Below are 18707 nucleotides of genomic sequence, written 5' to 3'. Positions count from 1 at the left end.
AAAAGTACATAAACAATTCCAAGTGTGAATCACTTTATGTTTATTGTGAATCAGAACATAGTTGGAGGGGCCACCTGGCATCCTATCGGGGGCCAGATTTAAGTTAAGTATTATTGCTGTAACATAATCATCTTACGCTGCACAGCTTTGATATTCCCTGATGCTTTACGTTGGCCCGGCACCATCAGATTGAACCGATACACGATCCTCCTCAGATCAGATCAGGCTAAAGATCAATCGGTCTGAGCAGGGCGAAAGGTCGGCTCTGATCCGTGTGAGCCTCAGAGCATGGAGGTGTTGAAACACATAGTCCTCCTGTGACCTGATGCTCCCCCCCGTGCTACCTCACCCCTTGGCCGACTCCCACACCCCCATGTTCACCCCTGAACACACACGGACCTCACCAAAGTTCAGTTTTCTAATGCAGCAGGGTGGATGTGGGACTCGGGTGGGAAGGGGAATAGGTGACAGGGGGCTGCTAAAGAGGACACACACAAACCTCTCTTTCAGGACTCCTCCACTTCCTCCTCACCCTCATGTATCCTCGCTGTGGCCCCTTCGGTCATCCCTCCTCTCCTCTCTCTCCCTGCTGTAGCCTGTGTTTACTCTGCTAGAGAGAGAGAGCCCAGAGAAGGGACAATGCCGCCTTTCAGGGAGACTGTCGACCCCACGGCGGAGCAAGGAAGTCTGCATGGGGGCCAGCCAACACCCCTTCCACAAACTTCACAGCCATCCGCCACCAAGCTTTATGCACACACACACGCATATCACGCCAACACCATACTCCTTCCCTCACTGCATCATTATTTCACTTGGTCACCCTTTTTCTCTTTGTCTCACATTTCCCACAAACCCCTGTCTCAGTGACTGTGGCTGTTTGGAGGATGTATCCGAGATCCCGTAACCTCAGTCCAAGATCCACATGCTGTGAGTCAATTCCCAGCCAGTCTCTACTATTTCTCTACTAAGAAATAATCATGAGGGTGGGCTGTGGTGAAATCCAGCAGTGTGGACTGATTCCCCAGAAGCTGCACTGGCCCTACTCCATTGGGAGCACGTTAGTGCGGTATGGACTCCCTAGGGCTGAGGCGGGTATTGTAGATATCTTATGACCTGCTGAGTTTCTCGGAAGTACAAAAGAGTTTGTTTGTCATGTCTAGTTCTTCGCAAATGTTCTTTGAGAGCATGCACACACACACAGAGGTGCAAACCCATGAAGGTCCATAAATATTAAAACACTTCTGCAGTTCACCAAACTGTCATCACCAGACGTTTTCAGCTACCTTGCTTTCGTCCTTGTGGTGTCTGAGTTTCTGTTGTGACTAATACATCACCATAGATACCAATGCCTTTAAAACAAGGTCATCAACACGCCTGTCTCAGAAAATCGTATTTACAAAATAGGACTTTTATAGGGCTGCTACTTGAAAGTTGAAGACTCAAATCATCAGATTCAACTGACCCTCATTCAACTGAGATTGCTTCAAGTCGAGCAGCATACTTACAGGGACGTTTTGGTCCCCATATTTATTATCATATAAATTGAAGAATGTGGGGAAAATCCTCACATTGCAGTAGCAGGAACCAGTGATTTTTGGTCAATTTTACTTGAAAGAGTTCCCTGATTAAATTAATTACAAAACTTTTGCTGAAAAAATTTCTCTCAGTGGACTAGTGGATTAATCGACTAATCTTCTCAGTTTTAATATGTTGATGTGAGCAGGTCATTGGAATGATAACATAAACTTGTTAAGTAAAATACTAGAACTAAATATTTCCACACATAAGACACGCATACTTGGAATTAATAGGAAAAAATGTAATGTTAAAATAGATAACTTGCGAAAATGGATACGCTGTTACAGCTTACTGCTAATTTAATGTGCATTTCCCCCTTCTATAACAAGCTGATACCATCAGTGCTCTTCATTATGGAAGAAAGGACACTTTTTTAAAATAAATTGCCTATATAGTCCATTATGGACATTTAGTAATGGTTTGCACGTGGAGCGACTGCCTGAGAGAGGCTTTTGTGTGTCGAGACCCCTGTAGTGTCTCTCTGCCGGTCTCACAGTGAGCGCTCTAGTATCACATGATTTGCAGTGCCAAAGTGATTTATATTCCACAGTTGTATGGATCCATATCTTTCAGTTCCATATCTGTTTCTCATCGTGTTTTATAGCGTGGATTATGGTGCTGATGGGAGGCCAGTTTTCTGTTTGTCCCTGCAGCTGATAGGAGTAGGATTTATAAAAAGGTTAAGCTGATTCTCAGTCTGCGCCTCAGGGTGAGGGCTTTTACTCGATTAAAGTGGATGACAGGCGATTTTATGCTACTTTAGCCAAACAATAAAGCCAAAAGTCTTGGCAGGCTGTGTGGTTGGAGTTACAGTAAGTTACTCATACCCGCCCAATCCAGAGAGAGAAGCAGAGATGTGGTATTAACCGCAGCTCGTTGTAGATGAGGATCATATCCGCTCTGACAGATCTAAAGATGTTTATTTTCACAGCTAATGGCAATGTTTGCCACATAACAAACACTCTGTGGTCGAAATGATCATTAGAGCAACTAACAGTAATACTTCTTTATTATTACACAATTGTCCTGGGTTTAACTGATATAAATGGAAATAATCCATTTAGCATGAGTCAGGGTATTACGGATACATTTACCAAAGTCAAGAATGACGTAGACACTGGCCCTCATTTACCCAAAAATAGAAATTTCTTCCTAAAACCCCATTTACGAAGTTTTCACAAAGATTCTCACATTCACCAGAAGTTTGTAATGTGGGATCGGTTCTTAGGTGAGAACACAAATCTACACAAACTCATAAGCACACCTTTTTACACCAAGTGTTTATTTTTCGCCCAAAATTGAGGCAAGTTGAGAGGGTGGGTTCAATTTTCTGTTGCAGAGAGAAAATGTGGCGTAACCTGCAGGACTCATACATCTGTAACAAGCGAGAGGAGCAGGGCAAACATGGACAAGTGGCCAGTAAGAAAAAGAAGTGAAAATACATGGAAGCAATGTCTTTCTTGAAAGCATCAGCCTATCCAGAGATGCACAACAGTGCATTGGAGAGAAGCAAATGAGCAAATATGTCTATCCATTTGATCTTCTATTGCAAAATTTCACAACAAAAAGAACAATAAAGCACATTGGACTTAGTGTGCAAGGTTTTTTTACACATAACAGTCAGATGATGGATTTTTAAAAAACCCATACGAATAATATAGACTTGGTGTGCAAAGTCCTTTATGCACATTTGAGCTCTGGCATGTCTATGCAACATAAATATTTATGATATTGATAATTTCTGTTATAGTCTTTTATAATAAATATTCACTACACTAACACTTCACACCAATTATGTGAACTGGGAACCATGCAATCCAATAATTAGTGTTGGACCATGTTATTTATAGGCCCAAAGGAGGCCTGTTTCTGTACCCTAGGTCTACTTGCACAATGGCATATTTACTGCTGCTGCAAGAGATTGCGGAACGCATCTACCAGGATCATGCCAATCTATCTGCAGAGGGTGACGAGGGCAAGCCATTCCCCATCCACTGCTGGTCAGCGTCTCTATTTTGTGTTTGGCAGTATTTTTTGGCCTTAGGTTAGAGATTTTTTTTTTCACTTAATTAGTTGTGTACCTGTCTTACACCAGACTTACACCAATGAATAATGTAGAAAATGCATAACATTGCATAAACATTTACCAGAATGCAGGAAATGAAGTTTTGATTCTCAAAATTTAATGCGGAGCACCCCCAAACCTCATGTTTCATATGTGCAGCCCCCCTGTTGAAACAAAACCTACCCTATTGAGAATATACATAAGAAAAAATGGAGGAAGATAGTGGTAAATGAGGCCCATTGCTAGAGGAAAGAAAGGACACATACTTCCCAGAATGCTAAATGTCAAAATTATTTAAAGGATGGGCTAACATTTGGACCCATGTGTACGATAAAAGAGTTACTGCTTCAACCTGTCCTCCTCTCCCTGCTTATAGCAGAGAAACTCAAATGTTATTTGGAACCTGAAGTCAAGATCAAGATGGGCTGATGGGTCATGTGATTGCAAGTGTGGTCCATAATCAGATAAAAACCCAAGGGATTTCTTTCCTTACATATTTCTCAATGTGCATGTGAGGAGCATAAGTGTGTGTGCATCAACACAGAAAGATCTCACTGATAACACCATAATGCTGCTCTGTGTACATGTTCATACAGTATGTTCTTCTGTTTGCATCAGTACGTGTGTGTATCATCGTCCTCTTATCTATGGCTGATTGAGTCTTTACACCCCCCTCCGGCTGTGTGTACGAGTGTGTGTGTGTGAGTGAGATGGTGGCCATCCCTCGTTGGGCTGGTGAACCTGATGACCTCACTGCTGCTCCGTGCCTCCCAGACACAAGGGCTTCTCATGTGGCCCCTGGCCAGTCGCTCTCAAAGCCCACCATTCACTACTAACCATGGCTTCTCTGACTGTGTGTCGGCATGTGTGTGTATGAGGGAGGGGGAGGAAGAAGGGGGTGAATTTGTTGAAATTACAGTTTGATTAATTACTTGTGCGTGTGTGTGTTTCTGTACTCTAAGTATGACTCTGTGTGTGTGTGTGTGTGTGTGTGTGTGTGTGTGTGTGTGTGTGTGTGTGTGTGTTTGTTTGTGTGTGTTTCTACTCTCAACATGCACACTGGGAGCTGTTTTACATGAACTCGAGCAGAAATATAGGACACCCTGCAAGTGTGTGTGCGTTTGTAGACGGAAAACGCTTTGAGGAGATGTGTGCGTGTGTGTGTGTGAGCCCGGTGAGAGGGAGCAGTGAACCCTAACACATTGTGTTGAATGGAGAGCTTGGCTTTAAACCAAGCAGTATTGTACTAGCACCGCCTATATGTGTGAGTCAGTACATGCTGGGTGAAGATGACTAGAGTCAGCATTTGTTTACACTTCAGATGCAAGGATCTGACTTGTTGACATGTTAACCTTAGCATTAACCTTTTATGATTGTTTTGGAGGCTTTAAATATGATTTTAAGGCACCGATACAGGGGAATGGACTAGAGTCACATGACTTCAACTTGGAAATGACTTGGAGTTGCCACTTAATTCCCCAGATCCACTTTATTTGGACCAATCCTACAGCATCCAATTAAATTTCAGCAGAGAACTATTAAGAACTAATGTTATGCTCCTGAGTGCCAGTTGGATTTTTTTTAAAGAGTTTTATTCATGTACAAAAACTATGTGATGGTCAACAAAAACAAAATTGCAGTGTGCAAAACGTGTGGTTCGAAAAGCAGGCCCACAGATGCAGACACAACAACTTTCAAAAAATAATCACAAATTTGAGAAAGTTTTCATGATTTTTGTAAATGTAATATATCATTACTCTGCTGTTTAAATTGTCTTACATTTGGCAGAGAGGGCATTATAACTTGTGGAAGACTCAAAACTCAAAGCTTTGGACTTGATTGGGGAGTTTTCCGTCTCAACTTGGGACTTGACTCAGGACTTAAGTGCAGACTTGCGACTTACTTGTGACTTACAAAACAATAACTTGGTCCCACCTTTGATGGTATGTAACTTTTTCACATGTATTAATCGTTTTCTGTTGCCAATGGGCGAACAGACTGTATTGTGACTTAAAAGATGAGACCTTCCCCCACTTTCTCTGCCTATAGCAGCCTGTAGACTGACCGCTATGTAAGGGACTGGGGCCAATTTTCCTGGAAAATCCAAAGAATGTGATCAACCTTAACCAAGAAATCCCCTTCTGGCAAAAGGCCCCCAAGGAAACCTTTCCCTAATAGTGTTCACACTGCCTGCGTGTGCAGCGTGGAACCTCTTGGGGTTGTTTTGGCGCCCATGTTAACATGTTAGAGCAGCCACACTCTCTGCGTGCTCAGGCACAGAAAATCTAGAGAATTGAATTTTTTTACTGTTTGACGGATGTGTTTTTCAGCAGAGGTAGATGAAAATGGTCTTGTGGTATCATATCTACATCATAAAACCTTTCACTTCACAGTTTAGATGTCTTCATCTGTCACAGACATGAAAAAAATTTTTTAATTCAAACTTTCCTTTTTCTGTTTTAAGCTAAAAGCACCCTGACAACAACGGCAGATTCAAGCAGCGCAGCTAAATTTCAGCTCGCTGAGCAGCCAACACACAAATAGTTACCTAAGTTAAGGTCGAACCTGCTGTCGATTTTTAATGTAACATCAGCTGATAAAGTAACGTGCAAAATGCAAGCTAGTTAGTATCATGGAGCTAATGGTAACGAGGAAATATAGGAACATTTTGGATTGTAAACTCCTAAATATAATCAAAATGTATGTTCCAGCCTCTAAAAACATGATGGTAGTCAGTTTTGAGTTTGTCAGTGTTTTGGCTGACACTCAGGTGCTCACTCACGGCTGCAAGACTGATGCTGGGTTAATCTGGTGCCAGAGGGAGACTGCAACAAGAACAACTAGAACTCAAAATGACAGCTAGATGAAGTGGCCTGCCCACAACCCTGAGGCAGGGTCCAGAGGTCAGTGTGTTTAGAGGAGGGAGGAGGTGGACGGAGTAGGTGCAGCTGGACTTGAAGGCCCGGAGGGCTGCTGGTGGGTCGCAAAGGTCCATGGGGTCTGAGGGTGCGCACTGTGGGGCTAAGTTGGGGGTGATGTGACAGGGTGCAAGGGCCAGGGACAGGCCGAGGGGCGGGGTTAAGCAGGGCTGGCAGTGAGGGTGACCATCTGGATTGGATTGTAGAAATTCCTCAGGAAGAGTGTGTGAGTAAAGGTCAGCGTGGAAGAAGAGGAGGGGGTCACTCAGGTCTCCACATGTGTGTGTGTGTGTGTTTATTTTTCTTCGGCTTACTCAGTGTTTCAGTTTACGATTGTGGTTGGTTTACCATTGTTGGAGAATATTTCTTACCCAGTGGGATTGTGGAATGTGAGATACTTTCAACAACATTCACATGGGAAATGTTGCAGGTGTCCTGCAGGCTGTCACTGTTTCACATAGGCATGCAGCATTTCATGGTATTTTTGGTTGTATGAAAACCAAACTATCCTTCGTTGGCCCCATTCGTCCTAACTCGGCCTAACTCTGCCCTTCTGTGACTGTTTGTGCAGGTGGGAGGTCGGCGGGTTGCGGTCATGCTGTCCCTGGACGAGCCCCTGGACCTGAAGCTCCCTCGGCGGACCAATGGGCGGGACAGAGGGGCGCGCTCTCCTCCCCTCTCTCCTCTGCACCCCAAGCGAGCTCGCCAGCTCCGCATGGCGGATGATGGCACCGCAGTCATAGAGCCTGCCTCGCCAGCATCTCCACACACAGGTAGGTCAAAAGGAAACAGCCACCGCGTGCACCTTTGTGAGGCTGCATGTAGGTACAGTGGTGGTTTGAGCTAAATGCTTACACCAGCATGCTAACATGCTGATGTTTAGAAGCACATTCTGTATCACCATAGAAGTGTAGCATGTTATCATGCTAACAGTTGCAAACTAAACACAAAGTATAGCTGAGGCTGATGGGAATGACATTAGTTTTGCAAGTATTTGCAAGTCCCCAGGATCTGCGCCAGACTTTGAAACTAATTTTATATAGTCGCCATATGTGGAATTAAGACCTTGGAGTCTGTCACATGATGCCATTGGGCCCAAAAATACATAAATATCCTCCAGGTGAGAGGTCATCTTAAGAGGTGTGTGTGTTTGTGTGTGTTTGCTCAGGTGTGCAGGTGGTGCCTCATGATCGAACAGACACCCCCACCCCCCCTGCGGTGGACTTGAGCATGTCTCCCTCCTCCCGCCACACTCCCAGCTCTCCAGAAATGACCAACGGCAACTACATCCCCTCAGGGGTGAGTATGACTTAAACACGCACAAACCTACAGCAAGTACATCTCCTCCACTTTACGAGCCCTCTCAACCTCTATTGTCTCTCTCTCGTCAGTCACCTCTGAGTTGTTGAAAGAATAAACACTGTCTTTCAGTGCTTTGGTGAGTGGCCAACATTTTTCCTGTCCGTAGCGCAGAGTGACTCAGCCTGCTGGGGTCAGCAAGTCAGGAACAACATCGGGTTGTGTCACACTCTCCATAAGGGAATAAGGCTATGCAAGGGGTGGGAGGCTTGTGAGAGAGAGGGGGGTAGCTCTTATCAAACACCTCTTATGTCCCCAACAAGTGCCTCTGTCTGTGCAACTTGCACTCAGTGGCCCCATTGGCATGACGTGTGTGTGCGCCTGTGTGTGTGTGTGTACATATAATCAAATTTAAGACAAGGTACAGCCATGCAGACCTCACGCCGCTTAATTCAATTCTCTCCCAATTGAATTGAGACGCGCTGGCTGGGACCATTCAGCTGTCCTTCATACTCACGTCCCAGATAGCCCCCCCGACCCCACCATTACACCCATGATATACTCGACTTATCCCCGCTGGATGCAGATAAGATGCTTTCTGTCCCCCCTTGCTCTCTCTAACACACTTCTTACAGAGGAACAGCTGCACATGCTCATACTCACATGTTCTCTCCCCGACAGCATCTCATAAAGCGGCTCACATAGTTTTGCATGCAGAGGCAGAGCTCAGCGCAGGGAATTGGTCTCATTTTATGAAATTTGTCACACACACATTTTTTACATAGCTGAAGATGAGTTGCGACGAGACAGCCATAAGATTGTGATCCATTTGCACCCTTATTCTCTCTGTGCTTCCCTATGCTCGGACTCGTGTCCCTTATTCCAAACACCACTTTTCATTAGGACTCTGTTTTCAGCTTGAGCTAAGTTACTGTGTGTGTGTGTGTGTGTGTGTGTGTGTGTGTGTGTGTGTGTGTGTGTGTGTGTGTTTGAGAGAGAGAGAAAGAGCCGGTGCATTAGCACTCTGAGCCCCAGTTGAGGTTCAGTGAATCTTGCAGCTCTCATGCCGAGCTCGGGGATGTAGGGAGGTTTTGTAGCACACAGCGGGTGACTACAAGAGAAAAAGTGGAGTGGATTTTTGAAGGAGATGAAGAGCAGCAGCGCTGTACTCCATTGACAGAAAGAGAGACTTTTGTCTCTATCAAGTATTTTCTCAGTAAGGGCCATCAGAACCTGTTTATGTCATCCAGCTGATGGTCTGTTCTCAAGTATGCTACAGTAGATTGACAGTGCTGTCAGAGAGAGCAGGATCAGAGCTCGTACTGCCGGCTGCACAGTCAGGATTGTATTGCATAAATGAATGCAGTGAATGAATGCAATGAAATGCCCTCAAACAACCATTAGGATATCATACCATATTGTTTAGTTTAGTTTAGTTTAGTTATCAAGGGGAAAGTGTGCAATGACTTGACTGATCAAGTTACTTGAATGACCAATATGCACTGTGCAAATCAAAAGCAGGCATGAAACACACATCAACCAAAATTAAAGTGCCTGATGCAAATATCTTGCAGTATAAAAGATAACTACAAATTGCACAAAAATAAATACAGTATTTACAGTTACCAGTGCGAATTCCTTATACTATAAGAACAGCGGGTGCACATTGCACAATACAAATTACAACATGAAATAACAATAAATGCATTTTAAATTTATGAAGTGCAGATGCCTGCCTACACAATTAAAACTGTTAGTACACACTGCACAATACGAAGTGTAATACAAGATACACAATCAACCACCCACCACTCATAAGATCTGTTATTGAGAAATACAGAAAGTAAGATCAATTTCACCAGCTGTGCCACATCGGTGAGGTTTTCCAACGGTGACATAGCAGCTGTCATTACACACAGCTGTATTTGTAGCATCCGTACCACTTATTCATCACATTTCTGCAAACAGCCATTGCATAAGTTCTCACTCATCATTATTATTAAACGTCAGAAGGATGATCAAAGATTCATAGTGGGATAGTGCTTGGGTGGAAACTGACTTTACAAAATGCTTCACCGGATAAACTTATGATGATCGTTTACAGGGAGTTGAATGTAAATTAAAATAGTAAAACATATAAATAAACTTTATAAATGCACCTTTGATTTACATTTTACAGAATGATGTGTAGGCTGGAAAAATAGCCTAATAGCACAATCTGCGAAAGTGGCAAGCAACCCGTAAACAATGTTATCTGTCCTTCAACTTATATTTAATCTTGTCCTTATTATATGACTCGCATCTATCTCAAACCGTGTGCACACCTGCTCTGAAGAATGCGTGAGGCGCTCTTTTTCTCAGGGCACATACTTCATTTCTAAAACTCAGTTTATGTGTGAAAAAAGAAGTACACATGGTTTTTGTACATATTGTTTATGCATCTCGCCCCTGGTCCGTTTATTTTGGAGAGGCAGAGACTTCTGCAGATGATTCTGCTCCTGGTAAAAACCATCTAGACAGTGACCACTGAAGGAATCCTAACCGGGAGTTCACGCTTGTCACACGGCAGAAGTTTCAGCTGGTTGCAATCTGCAAGCCTCACCACTAGATGCCACAAGATCCATCACACTGTTCCTTTAAACATCAACTAAAACTAGAGTTGCTCAGTGATTTATTGATTTTTAACCCTGCTGCCCCCCCCTTTTCTGTTTGTTTACCAGAATTCTCACATTTCACAGGCCTTTCAGTTTTTTGTGCCAATCGGAGCTGGGACGGGACTTCACCTGCCATCCTCCATGTTTATTGGCCAGACGAGTGACAAGAGAGCCTCTCCTGACCTCTCAGCAGATGAACAACTTGCCTGCCGCTGGAAGAAGGTAAGACCCAGAAAGCAGTAGAAAAACCCTTTTTTGTGAGCCTGTTGTAGCCAAACTAGACTCAGCTCACAGTATCTTTATCATCTCTATTCATTTGAATTGCTGAATTTTTTTTTTGTTCCTTTTAGTGTCATCTTCTTTTTGACTCCCTGCAAGACCTGGTGGACCATGTCAACGACTTCCATGTCAAACCAGAGAAGGATTCTGGGTACTGCTGCCACTGGGAGGGCTGTGCTCGCAAAGGGAGGGGTTTCAATGCTCGGTGAGAAAATCACACACTTGGCTGATTTAGTAAAGGTCTAGTGTGTAGGATTTAGGTGCATGTTTTTACCGAAATTGTATATCATATGCATAGCTATGTTTTCATTAGTTCATAATCACCTGAAAATAAGAAGCTGTGAGCTGTTTATATCTACATACGGAGCGTGTCCTTGTCCACAGAGTCCAATATTTTGTTCTACAGTAGCCCAGAACAGACAAACTAAACACCGTCTTAGCACACTGGAGAAGTTTCAGTTATGCAACCTCACCACTAGATGCCGCTAAATCCTACACACTGGACATTTGAGTATACAGTATAAATCAGGGAGGAACTCAAAAGGAAGTTATTCTTCTGTATGGCTGCAGGTACAAGATGCTTATCCACATCCGCACTCACACTAACGAGAAGCCCCATCGCTGTCCCACCTGCAACAAGAGCTTCTCACGCCTGGAGAACCTCAAGATACACAACAGGTCCCACACAGGTCAGTGGTAGAGCTGCACACAGAATGGAGAACCCCAGGAATGAGTCCTAAAAGCCAGAAATCAAATAGCACCTCCGGTTCCCTTGTCTTGAAGTCAATGGGGTTTTTTAAATGGGTTTTGGCTAGAAGCCTGAAATAAGGTTTGTGGTTAACACAAGCTGAAGAGACTTTTATGTTTTGTCCTACAACATAATATGCCTAGTGAATACCCTACTGTGAACTTTGTAGCTTTTATATGTTAAAGAAGGCGGATGCTGACAAGTGGCTAAATGACACTACAGCCTCATTGTGGTGGGGATGCAACCGTGGTGTAGTTCGTTTATCGCATAACATTAACTTCTCACTTCTGCTGATTGCATTTAGGCTTTTAAAATCCTGAAAGTGGTGTTTATTTGTGAATTTTATCTTGCTGAACAAAATGTGTAAGTATCATAAACATTTGTTTATGGCAGAGCTTATTTTCTGCAGTAATCCAGAATCAAACTGAAAAATACCATAAGCTCTTCGACAACGTTAGCTTTCGGGTTGGCCTACAGAAAAACATCATACCTGGGGCACTCTATGTCAAAGCTAAAATCAATACATTTTTCTTTATTTTTGTGAAGTAAAATTGTAAAATTTTTCTGAATGAATATTCAGCACTTGGACCGTTTGTCCTCACTGCAGGTGAAAAGCCCTACATTTGTCCCTACGAGGGTTGCAACAAGCGCTACTCCAACTCCAGTGATCGCTTCAAGCACACACGCACACACTATGTGGACAAGCCCTACTACTGCAAGATGGTGGGCTGCCTGAAGCGCTACACAGACCCCAGTTCTCTCCGCAAGCACATCAAGGCCCATGGGCACTTTGTGGCTCAGGAGCAGGGCTCCCCAGGTGGGGTGGGCTCCCTGCTGAGGGGGAGTCAAAGTGGAGTGCTTGCTGGCGAAGGGGGGAAGGATTCAGAGCTGTCCTATGTGAGTGCAGCCCACATTATCATCCCAGGGGCAGCGGCTGCTCTCCTGGGAGGCCATGCTCTGCAAGGTCTGGGCGGTGCCCTACCCCTGTCCCCCCTCAGTCCTCGGCCCCTGGACCTCAGCACGCTGGGTTGCCCCGGCTCACCTCCAGGCAGCCTGGGAGGAACAAGCATCCTGTCCTTCAACGGCTCCCCGCTGGGCCTGGCCAAACCCCCTCTGCTCTCCTCACCGTTCCCCTCCTCAGCCCTGGGCCTGCCGATGATGCCCGTGCTGGGGGCCTCGTCTGAGCACAGGGTCCAGAGCCAGCGGGCCAAGAAGGGCCGGGGGGAGGAGGCTGAGAACGAGGTGACTGGGGGGGTCCTGAACCTCTCCACGGGTTCCCATGATCCCTTGTCCTGGGTGGTCATCCCCCCAGGCACCGTGGTGCTCAAGCCAGCTGTGGTCAACTGATACACACACACACACACACCCACACCCACACACACACACACACACACACACACACACACACACACACACACACACACACACACATTCCAGAAGAGCTCAGGGGGTTCGGGATGGGAGGGTGAACGCCATAGTGAGGGTACGGGCGGTCAAAGGTGATAGGGATTGGCTTGCACAATCAAATCAAGGCAATGCATTTCAGAGAGAGGTTGGGAGAGAAGAAAACTATAGAGAAACTTAATCAAACCCTCAATCAGCAAAACAATAGATAACACTACACCTCACAATAAATGACAACGCAAGCCTCTAGTATTGATGGGAAACTTGGGGCCCAAGAACTCCGTTCAGGATCATGTATTTCTATCACAAGGCCCAACAACGGGCTCCTCTTTGCTCTCTTATTTTGTATTTTATACTTTATTCATTCCTGTTTCCTGAACGTGACAGTCTTAGTGCTCTGTGTCCCTACAAAAAGTCCTGATTCATTAATAAGTATTTATATGATTCAATCGACAGGGTGCCTCCAGCTTAGCAGTGAGATAGACGCACCATGAAACTGAATGACGCACTCACAGTTAAGCTAACGTGCACGTAATAGGACGATTCTCCACAGTTGATTTTAAAGTTATGACCTATTTTTCACAGGCTGCTGTGATTAATATGACTCAGACAGGCTTGCCAAACCAAAGCAAGTGAACTCAAACTGTCTTGGATTTGCAGTTGTTTTTTTTTTTTTTAGCTCTGAGACAGTTAAATGAAACACAGCACTTAATAGTGTCAACTGGTGATAGTATTGAAAACCTCAAAACTGCTGCTAACCTCTCAGCTCCCACCAGTGTAACGTAAACTGGGAGAGAGCACTTTTGACAATCTGTCCCCAGTTTGGGGAGGGTGACCAACATGGACCAGCCTAGTCCACCAGAATGTGCGCCAGGCGTGCAGACTTAGGGGCTTTTAGGGCACAGAGCGAACTAAGTACAGACAAATGGTGTTGCATCACCTGACAATGACCAATCATCACTTCCTCTTTTACAAATTTAAGGCAGCGGTGTGTCTGGCTCCCCCTTCTGGTAGACACACTACACAACATCCTGCTTTCCACGTACAGAACTCGCACTGTTTTAACTTCTGGATTGTCCAGCTGCTTTCCCGTAATTGAATCAACATGGCCAGTTTTGTATATAAAAGGGCCACTGTGGTGATAAACACTAGTGTCTTGTTTTTAAAAAAATGACCCGACCCAAAACCAGCTGTGAAAAACAGGTGGTCAAAGTCGAAACCCAACTTGCTGGTTGAAGTTTTGTCCCAACAAGTCCCATGCTGTGCCAAAAATACGTGGAAAAGAGGGATGTAGGTATTGTGCCACAGAAAGGGGGTATGATGCACTCAATGCCACATACAGCTGGACTGACTAGGAAGCCACACTATTGCAAACTGCCTCATTTTACTCTGTCCAAAGGGGCAAAGAAAAAAAAAGACTCATATGACGTCTGGGAAAACTTTTCTCATGGTTCCATTAAGCAGTCACTTACCACACACTATATTCCTTACATGTTTTATGAAATGTTACAGCCAAGTGATGGTTCTTTAAAAGCTAGTATTCCCTTTTTTCTCTGTAATTTTGCTGTGGGGTCCTCCCAGGCTTGTGTTGCTCAGTGCTAATGCATGTATGATGTTGACTGCCATCTCCACAGCGGCGAGGTAGAGAAGCAGGAGAGGATCATCACAACACAAGGAACATTTCCTCAAGAGACTGTCACACACCGACCCTCCTCCCTCCTCTCACTCCTCCATCTCTGCTTATGTTGGTGGTCTTACTTTTCCATCGCCCAGTCTTAGAAATAATCAGTTATTGCTGTTTTTTAAAAAAATTGTTATTATTTTTGTTTTGCTGTTGTTCAGACGAGACATTTTTTTTCTGATGTTGAAGTTGCTTCTTTTGTTCTGTGACGGCTGCTCTGCGCTCAGCTTTCTGCTGTCGAGGAAGAGTCTTTCGAGGGGTTGAGGAGATGTCGAGAGAGAGGTTTTTTCTCAGGCGGTGGTACCCAACCTTTTTTTTGGGTCAAGGACCCCTAAATTGATCACAATTTGTACACATTAGGTCATGGACCCAAACTTGGATTTTCTAACTTTGATAAAATACTATTAAGAAAGATGGATATTCAATACTATTTTCTATTTTATCATAAAGGAAATTGACACTGACAATTTTTGTGGAAAGATAAATATAAAAAGACTAAAACATGACAACAACTTTCTTTTCTGGTGGTCATATCGGCAGAAATCAGCATGTTGGCTGATGATGTGCCAATATCATCATGCATACCTCTTTAAATTAATCATTTAGTTGAATCATATCTTCAGCACTGGTCAGTGTTTCATTTTGAAACTGTAATTGGTCATCATTAGCTGCTTTACTTACTAGTTACTTTAGCAGACTGATTGTTCACCTCGTAAACAACGACACATTGATCTCCCCTACATTCAAGTACATAAGCTGCTTTTAATAATAAAAGGGTTGGTATTTATATTGACGATTCAGGCCTTATATCACTTGGTATCGGATTGCAAACTAAATTTTATGGTATTGCACACCCCTAGCTACAACAGCGGTAGATTCTAAGTAACTCCTAGTCTTGTTTCTTGTGAAATGCTGATCATAGTTACCTCTTAAGGGTCAATTAAACAACAGGAGAAGGAGAAATTTAACTGCTCACAACAGTAAATCCAAACTCAGGCTATAAACTGTAATCAGGGGTCCTAAATTCAGATGATGTTTTTTAAGCCAAAAAGGTTGGAAACCACTGCTCCACGGGGAAAATATGTAAGACTCTTACTCTAATGGAACAAATCACATCACATTCCTCCATGACAATCATATCGGTGTACTGGGGATCAATTAGAAGATGTAGACATATAACACATATCTGTTTTAAGTGTCTCTTCAGGGTTATATTAGATTTGCCAACAACTTCCTTTGTTCTGACTTTTTATCCCCACCGTCAGATAAAGGGAAACCACAGAGAAATAACATCCGACTGTGAAATGGCGGGCAGCTCTGGGAAAGCGTGAGAGCAAAGAGAGACAGGATTGGCTGAATGAATGGACAAGGGAAAGGGAGAGATGAGGGGAGAGGCTGCGCGCCAGCAGAGGAGAAGAGGCAGGGGATGGCTGCGCTGTGCAGCCGCCGTCCATCTGGCCACCAACCCAAGCAAACGGCCCTCTCAGCTCTGAAGTCACTGGCTGTGCTGTGCCCAACGTGGCAGCCACTCACAGGCATACCAGCCTGCAGAAAACTAGGCCACTGAACTCTGTCTGCCCTCTGGGTTTTGTTTTTTTCTTCTTTAATAGATTAAACCCAAAAGGCTCAACTCCCCCACCTCCCGGCCACAAAGCATTTTACCAGAGATGGAGAAAACAGGCGAACAAGCAGCGAACACAGTAAACAAAAACAACCCTGTCTGTGTTTCAGACCTCCCACAGACCTGCAAGGATTCACAGCAGAGATGAACTGCATACCTGTGTTTCTGCCTCAGTAATTCTTAGTCATCGTTATCTCAGACACACACACACACACACACACACACACACACACACACACACACACACACACACACTCACCAGTGGCCTGTCTCTGGGTTCAGGCTGGGCATTGAAGTGAATCTCTGCCTGTGAGTGGACGATCCTGGCGTGTGATGTCATCAGAAACAGGTGTTAAGTAGGCTAGACATGGTTTCCCTGGCAACAGTGAAACCCACAGATGCAGCGGCTCTCCTCCTCCCGTCTGTCTGTCTCTCCTCTGCAGGTCGAAGCAAGGGACAGAGACTCAGCACGGCAGCAGAAAGTTGAATAATACGACACGGATCCTCACAGGGTCCACATCTTTTTTCTTCTTTTTTTTTTTCCAATATCAAATAAGCTGTATGATCCATTAACCCTTTGAGCTCAGTCTGTAATAAACTGCACTTTTGTTCCCCTCATAGCGTGTGTAGATATGGGGATGCTGCCACATCCGTTCTCAGTGTACAGCGTTTTTTGTTTTGGGAACCAAGAATAATTGTAAAAATCATCCTCAGTCGCTAAAATGTCTGAAATTATTGTTTTATTTTTTTGACAGTATAAAAGCGGTACTTGCCTCTGGAGAATTTAAAATAACCCTTACTTACTGCTTTGAAAAGTGGAACTGAAATCCAGGGCACAAAATTTGTGTTAGCTAGCTAGGTCAGTGTCATTGTAAAAGGGGTGCCATTGACTGAAGTGCCACAGTGTTGCACAAAGGGTTAATGATAAGACTAAGGCCATGCAAGGCCTGTTCCAAGTTATGTTTTTTGCACATTTGTGAGATTATGTCAGTATTTTAATTTTTCCAAGTGCCTTTTTATTATAGGTGAAATATAGAAAGTTATACACTATATGAAACAAAATGATTATATGAAAATATATTTTTTCCTGGCATCATGTTCTGTGGTTGAACATGCAGAATTTTAGAGTTGTAAAAGTCTCCAATTGGTACAACATAGCGGTGTTCTCCTGTTTTAGAGGAATTTTATTACGATATTGATAATAATGTCAATGAAAAGAAAAATGTTTAATAAAGTTGTATTTGATACAACTTGTGTGTTCATTTTTGTTCCAAGTACACAATAACATCGACTATTGTGGGTATTTACAAATATAGAAGCATAAAATCATCCAGTTATATGTGATTCTGTCCCTTTGAAGGGATAGTTCAGATTTTTTTTTTTAAGAGTACGTATCCATAGACAGTATACTAACTACAGTAGGCGCAAATCAGCACGCCCCAAGTTTGCAGAAGCAGGCCAGAGACCGACATGGAAGTTGTTGTCGTCAACAAAACGTATTTTAGCCACAAAAATAAAGAGAATTTAAAAAATAATCAATGTCAGTTTAATGTACACTATAGTGATAGTATTTTTACTGCTTTACCTTAATATCAGACACACAGTGATTTTCAACTGGAAAATGAAGCTGTTACATTGCATTCTTCAAAGCCAGATTCACTGAGGAAAAACAGTCATTTTACATGACTGAGCACAGGAGCTGCCACAATCTCTTATTTTTGTTTCAGTAATTGTCTGACTTTAGCATTTAAAAATCTACATTTGGATTCAACAAAGTCACACAACAACACAAACACAAACTACCACACTGATCGAGGCAGTTGGTAGACCAGCAGCTCCTGCGTTCAGTGATGTGAAATGACTGTTTTTCCTCTGTGGAGTCTGGTGGTTTTGTCGAGAGTATCGAGGGGAAACTGAAGATGTTAACAGATTCTTTGATGGAAAGAGATGTCTGATGGTAAGATAAGGCAGTGAAAATACTCTGAATAGATCACGCACTTAAACTGATATTAATTTTTTTGAGGTGGCTAAAATATTTTTTGTTGCTTACTGTACCTGCATCCACAGCAGCAGATCGCTCAGCTTCAATGTTGGACTCCAGCCGGTTTCTCCAAACTGTGGGTGTGCTGACTGACATCTATCGTATAAGCACCTCTTTCAAACCCAGTTCAAAACTGTCCTTTTTAAAACCGACACACTTGATGCTGCCATCACACCTTAACACAAACATGTTATCCTGATTAATAGTCAACAAGCAAACTGTGTTCAGCATCTCTGCTTTTCAAATACACAGCAGCTGAAAACTGACTAATAACAAGGCTTTTCTTTGTGGATTTAGATCATTGCAAACCATTAAAATTTTCCATATGGATCACTTATAAACTTATATATTATATATACATATATATACACACACACACACACACACACACACACATATATATATATATAATATAATAC

The 18707-nt window shown here is 43.5% G+C and overlaps 1 protein-coding gene across 2 annotated transcripts in view; it reads left to right on the top strand.

Moving 5' to 3' along the window:
- The window catches only part of glis2b (GLIS family zinc finger 2b), a 38842-nt gene extending 21345 nt beyond the window's left edge, over positions 1-17497 (top strand). The window contains exons 2-7 of one of the 2 annotated variants that reach the window (XM_088069102.1): positions 7133-7334; positions 7730-7860; positions 10581-10736; positions 10865-10998; positions 11364-11482; positions 12149-17497. In XM_088069102.1, the coding sequence (XP_087925228.1) occupies positions 7157-7334; positions 7730-7860; positions 10581-10736; positions 10865-10998; positions 11364-11482; positions 12149-12888 (1458 nt within the window). In that variant the 5' untranslated portion in view covers positions 7133-7156 and the 3' untranslated portion in view covers positions 12889-17497. The remainder of the gene's footprint in view (positions 1-7132; positions 7335-7729; positions 7861-10580; positions 10737-10864; positions 10999-11363; positions 11483-12148) is intronic. The other variant, XM_088069103.1, reaches the window with a different exon arrangement.
- The last annotated feature ends 1210 nt before the right edge of the window (positions 17498-18707 follow it).

The sequence above is a fragment of the Plectropomus leopardus genome, chromosome 18, assembly GCF_026936395.1.
Source record: "Plectropomus leopardus strain MGB_pleo_1.0 chromosome 18, ASM2693639v1, whole genome shotgun sequence".
In the NCBI taxonomy this organism is placed as follows: domain Eukaryota; kingdom Metazoa; phylum Chordata; class Actinopteri; order Perciformes; family Serranidae; genus Plectropomus; species Plectropomus leopardus.
Note: the sequence above shows the minus strand (reverse complement) of the source record. Positions and strands in the feature narration are given on the sequence as shown.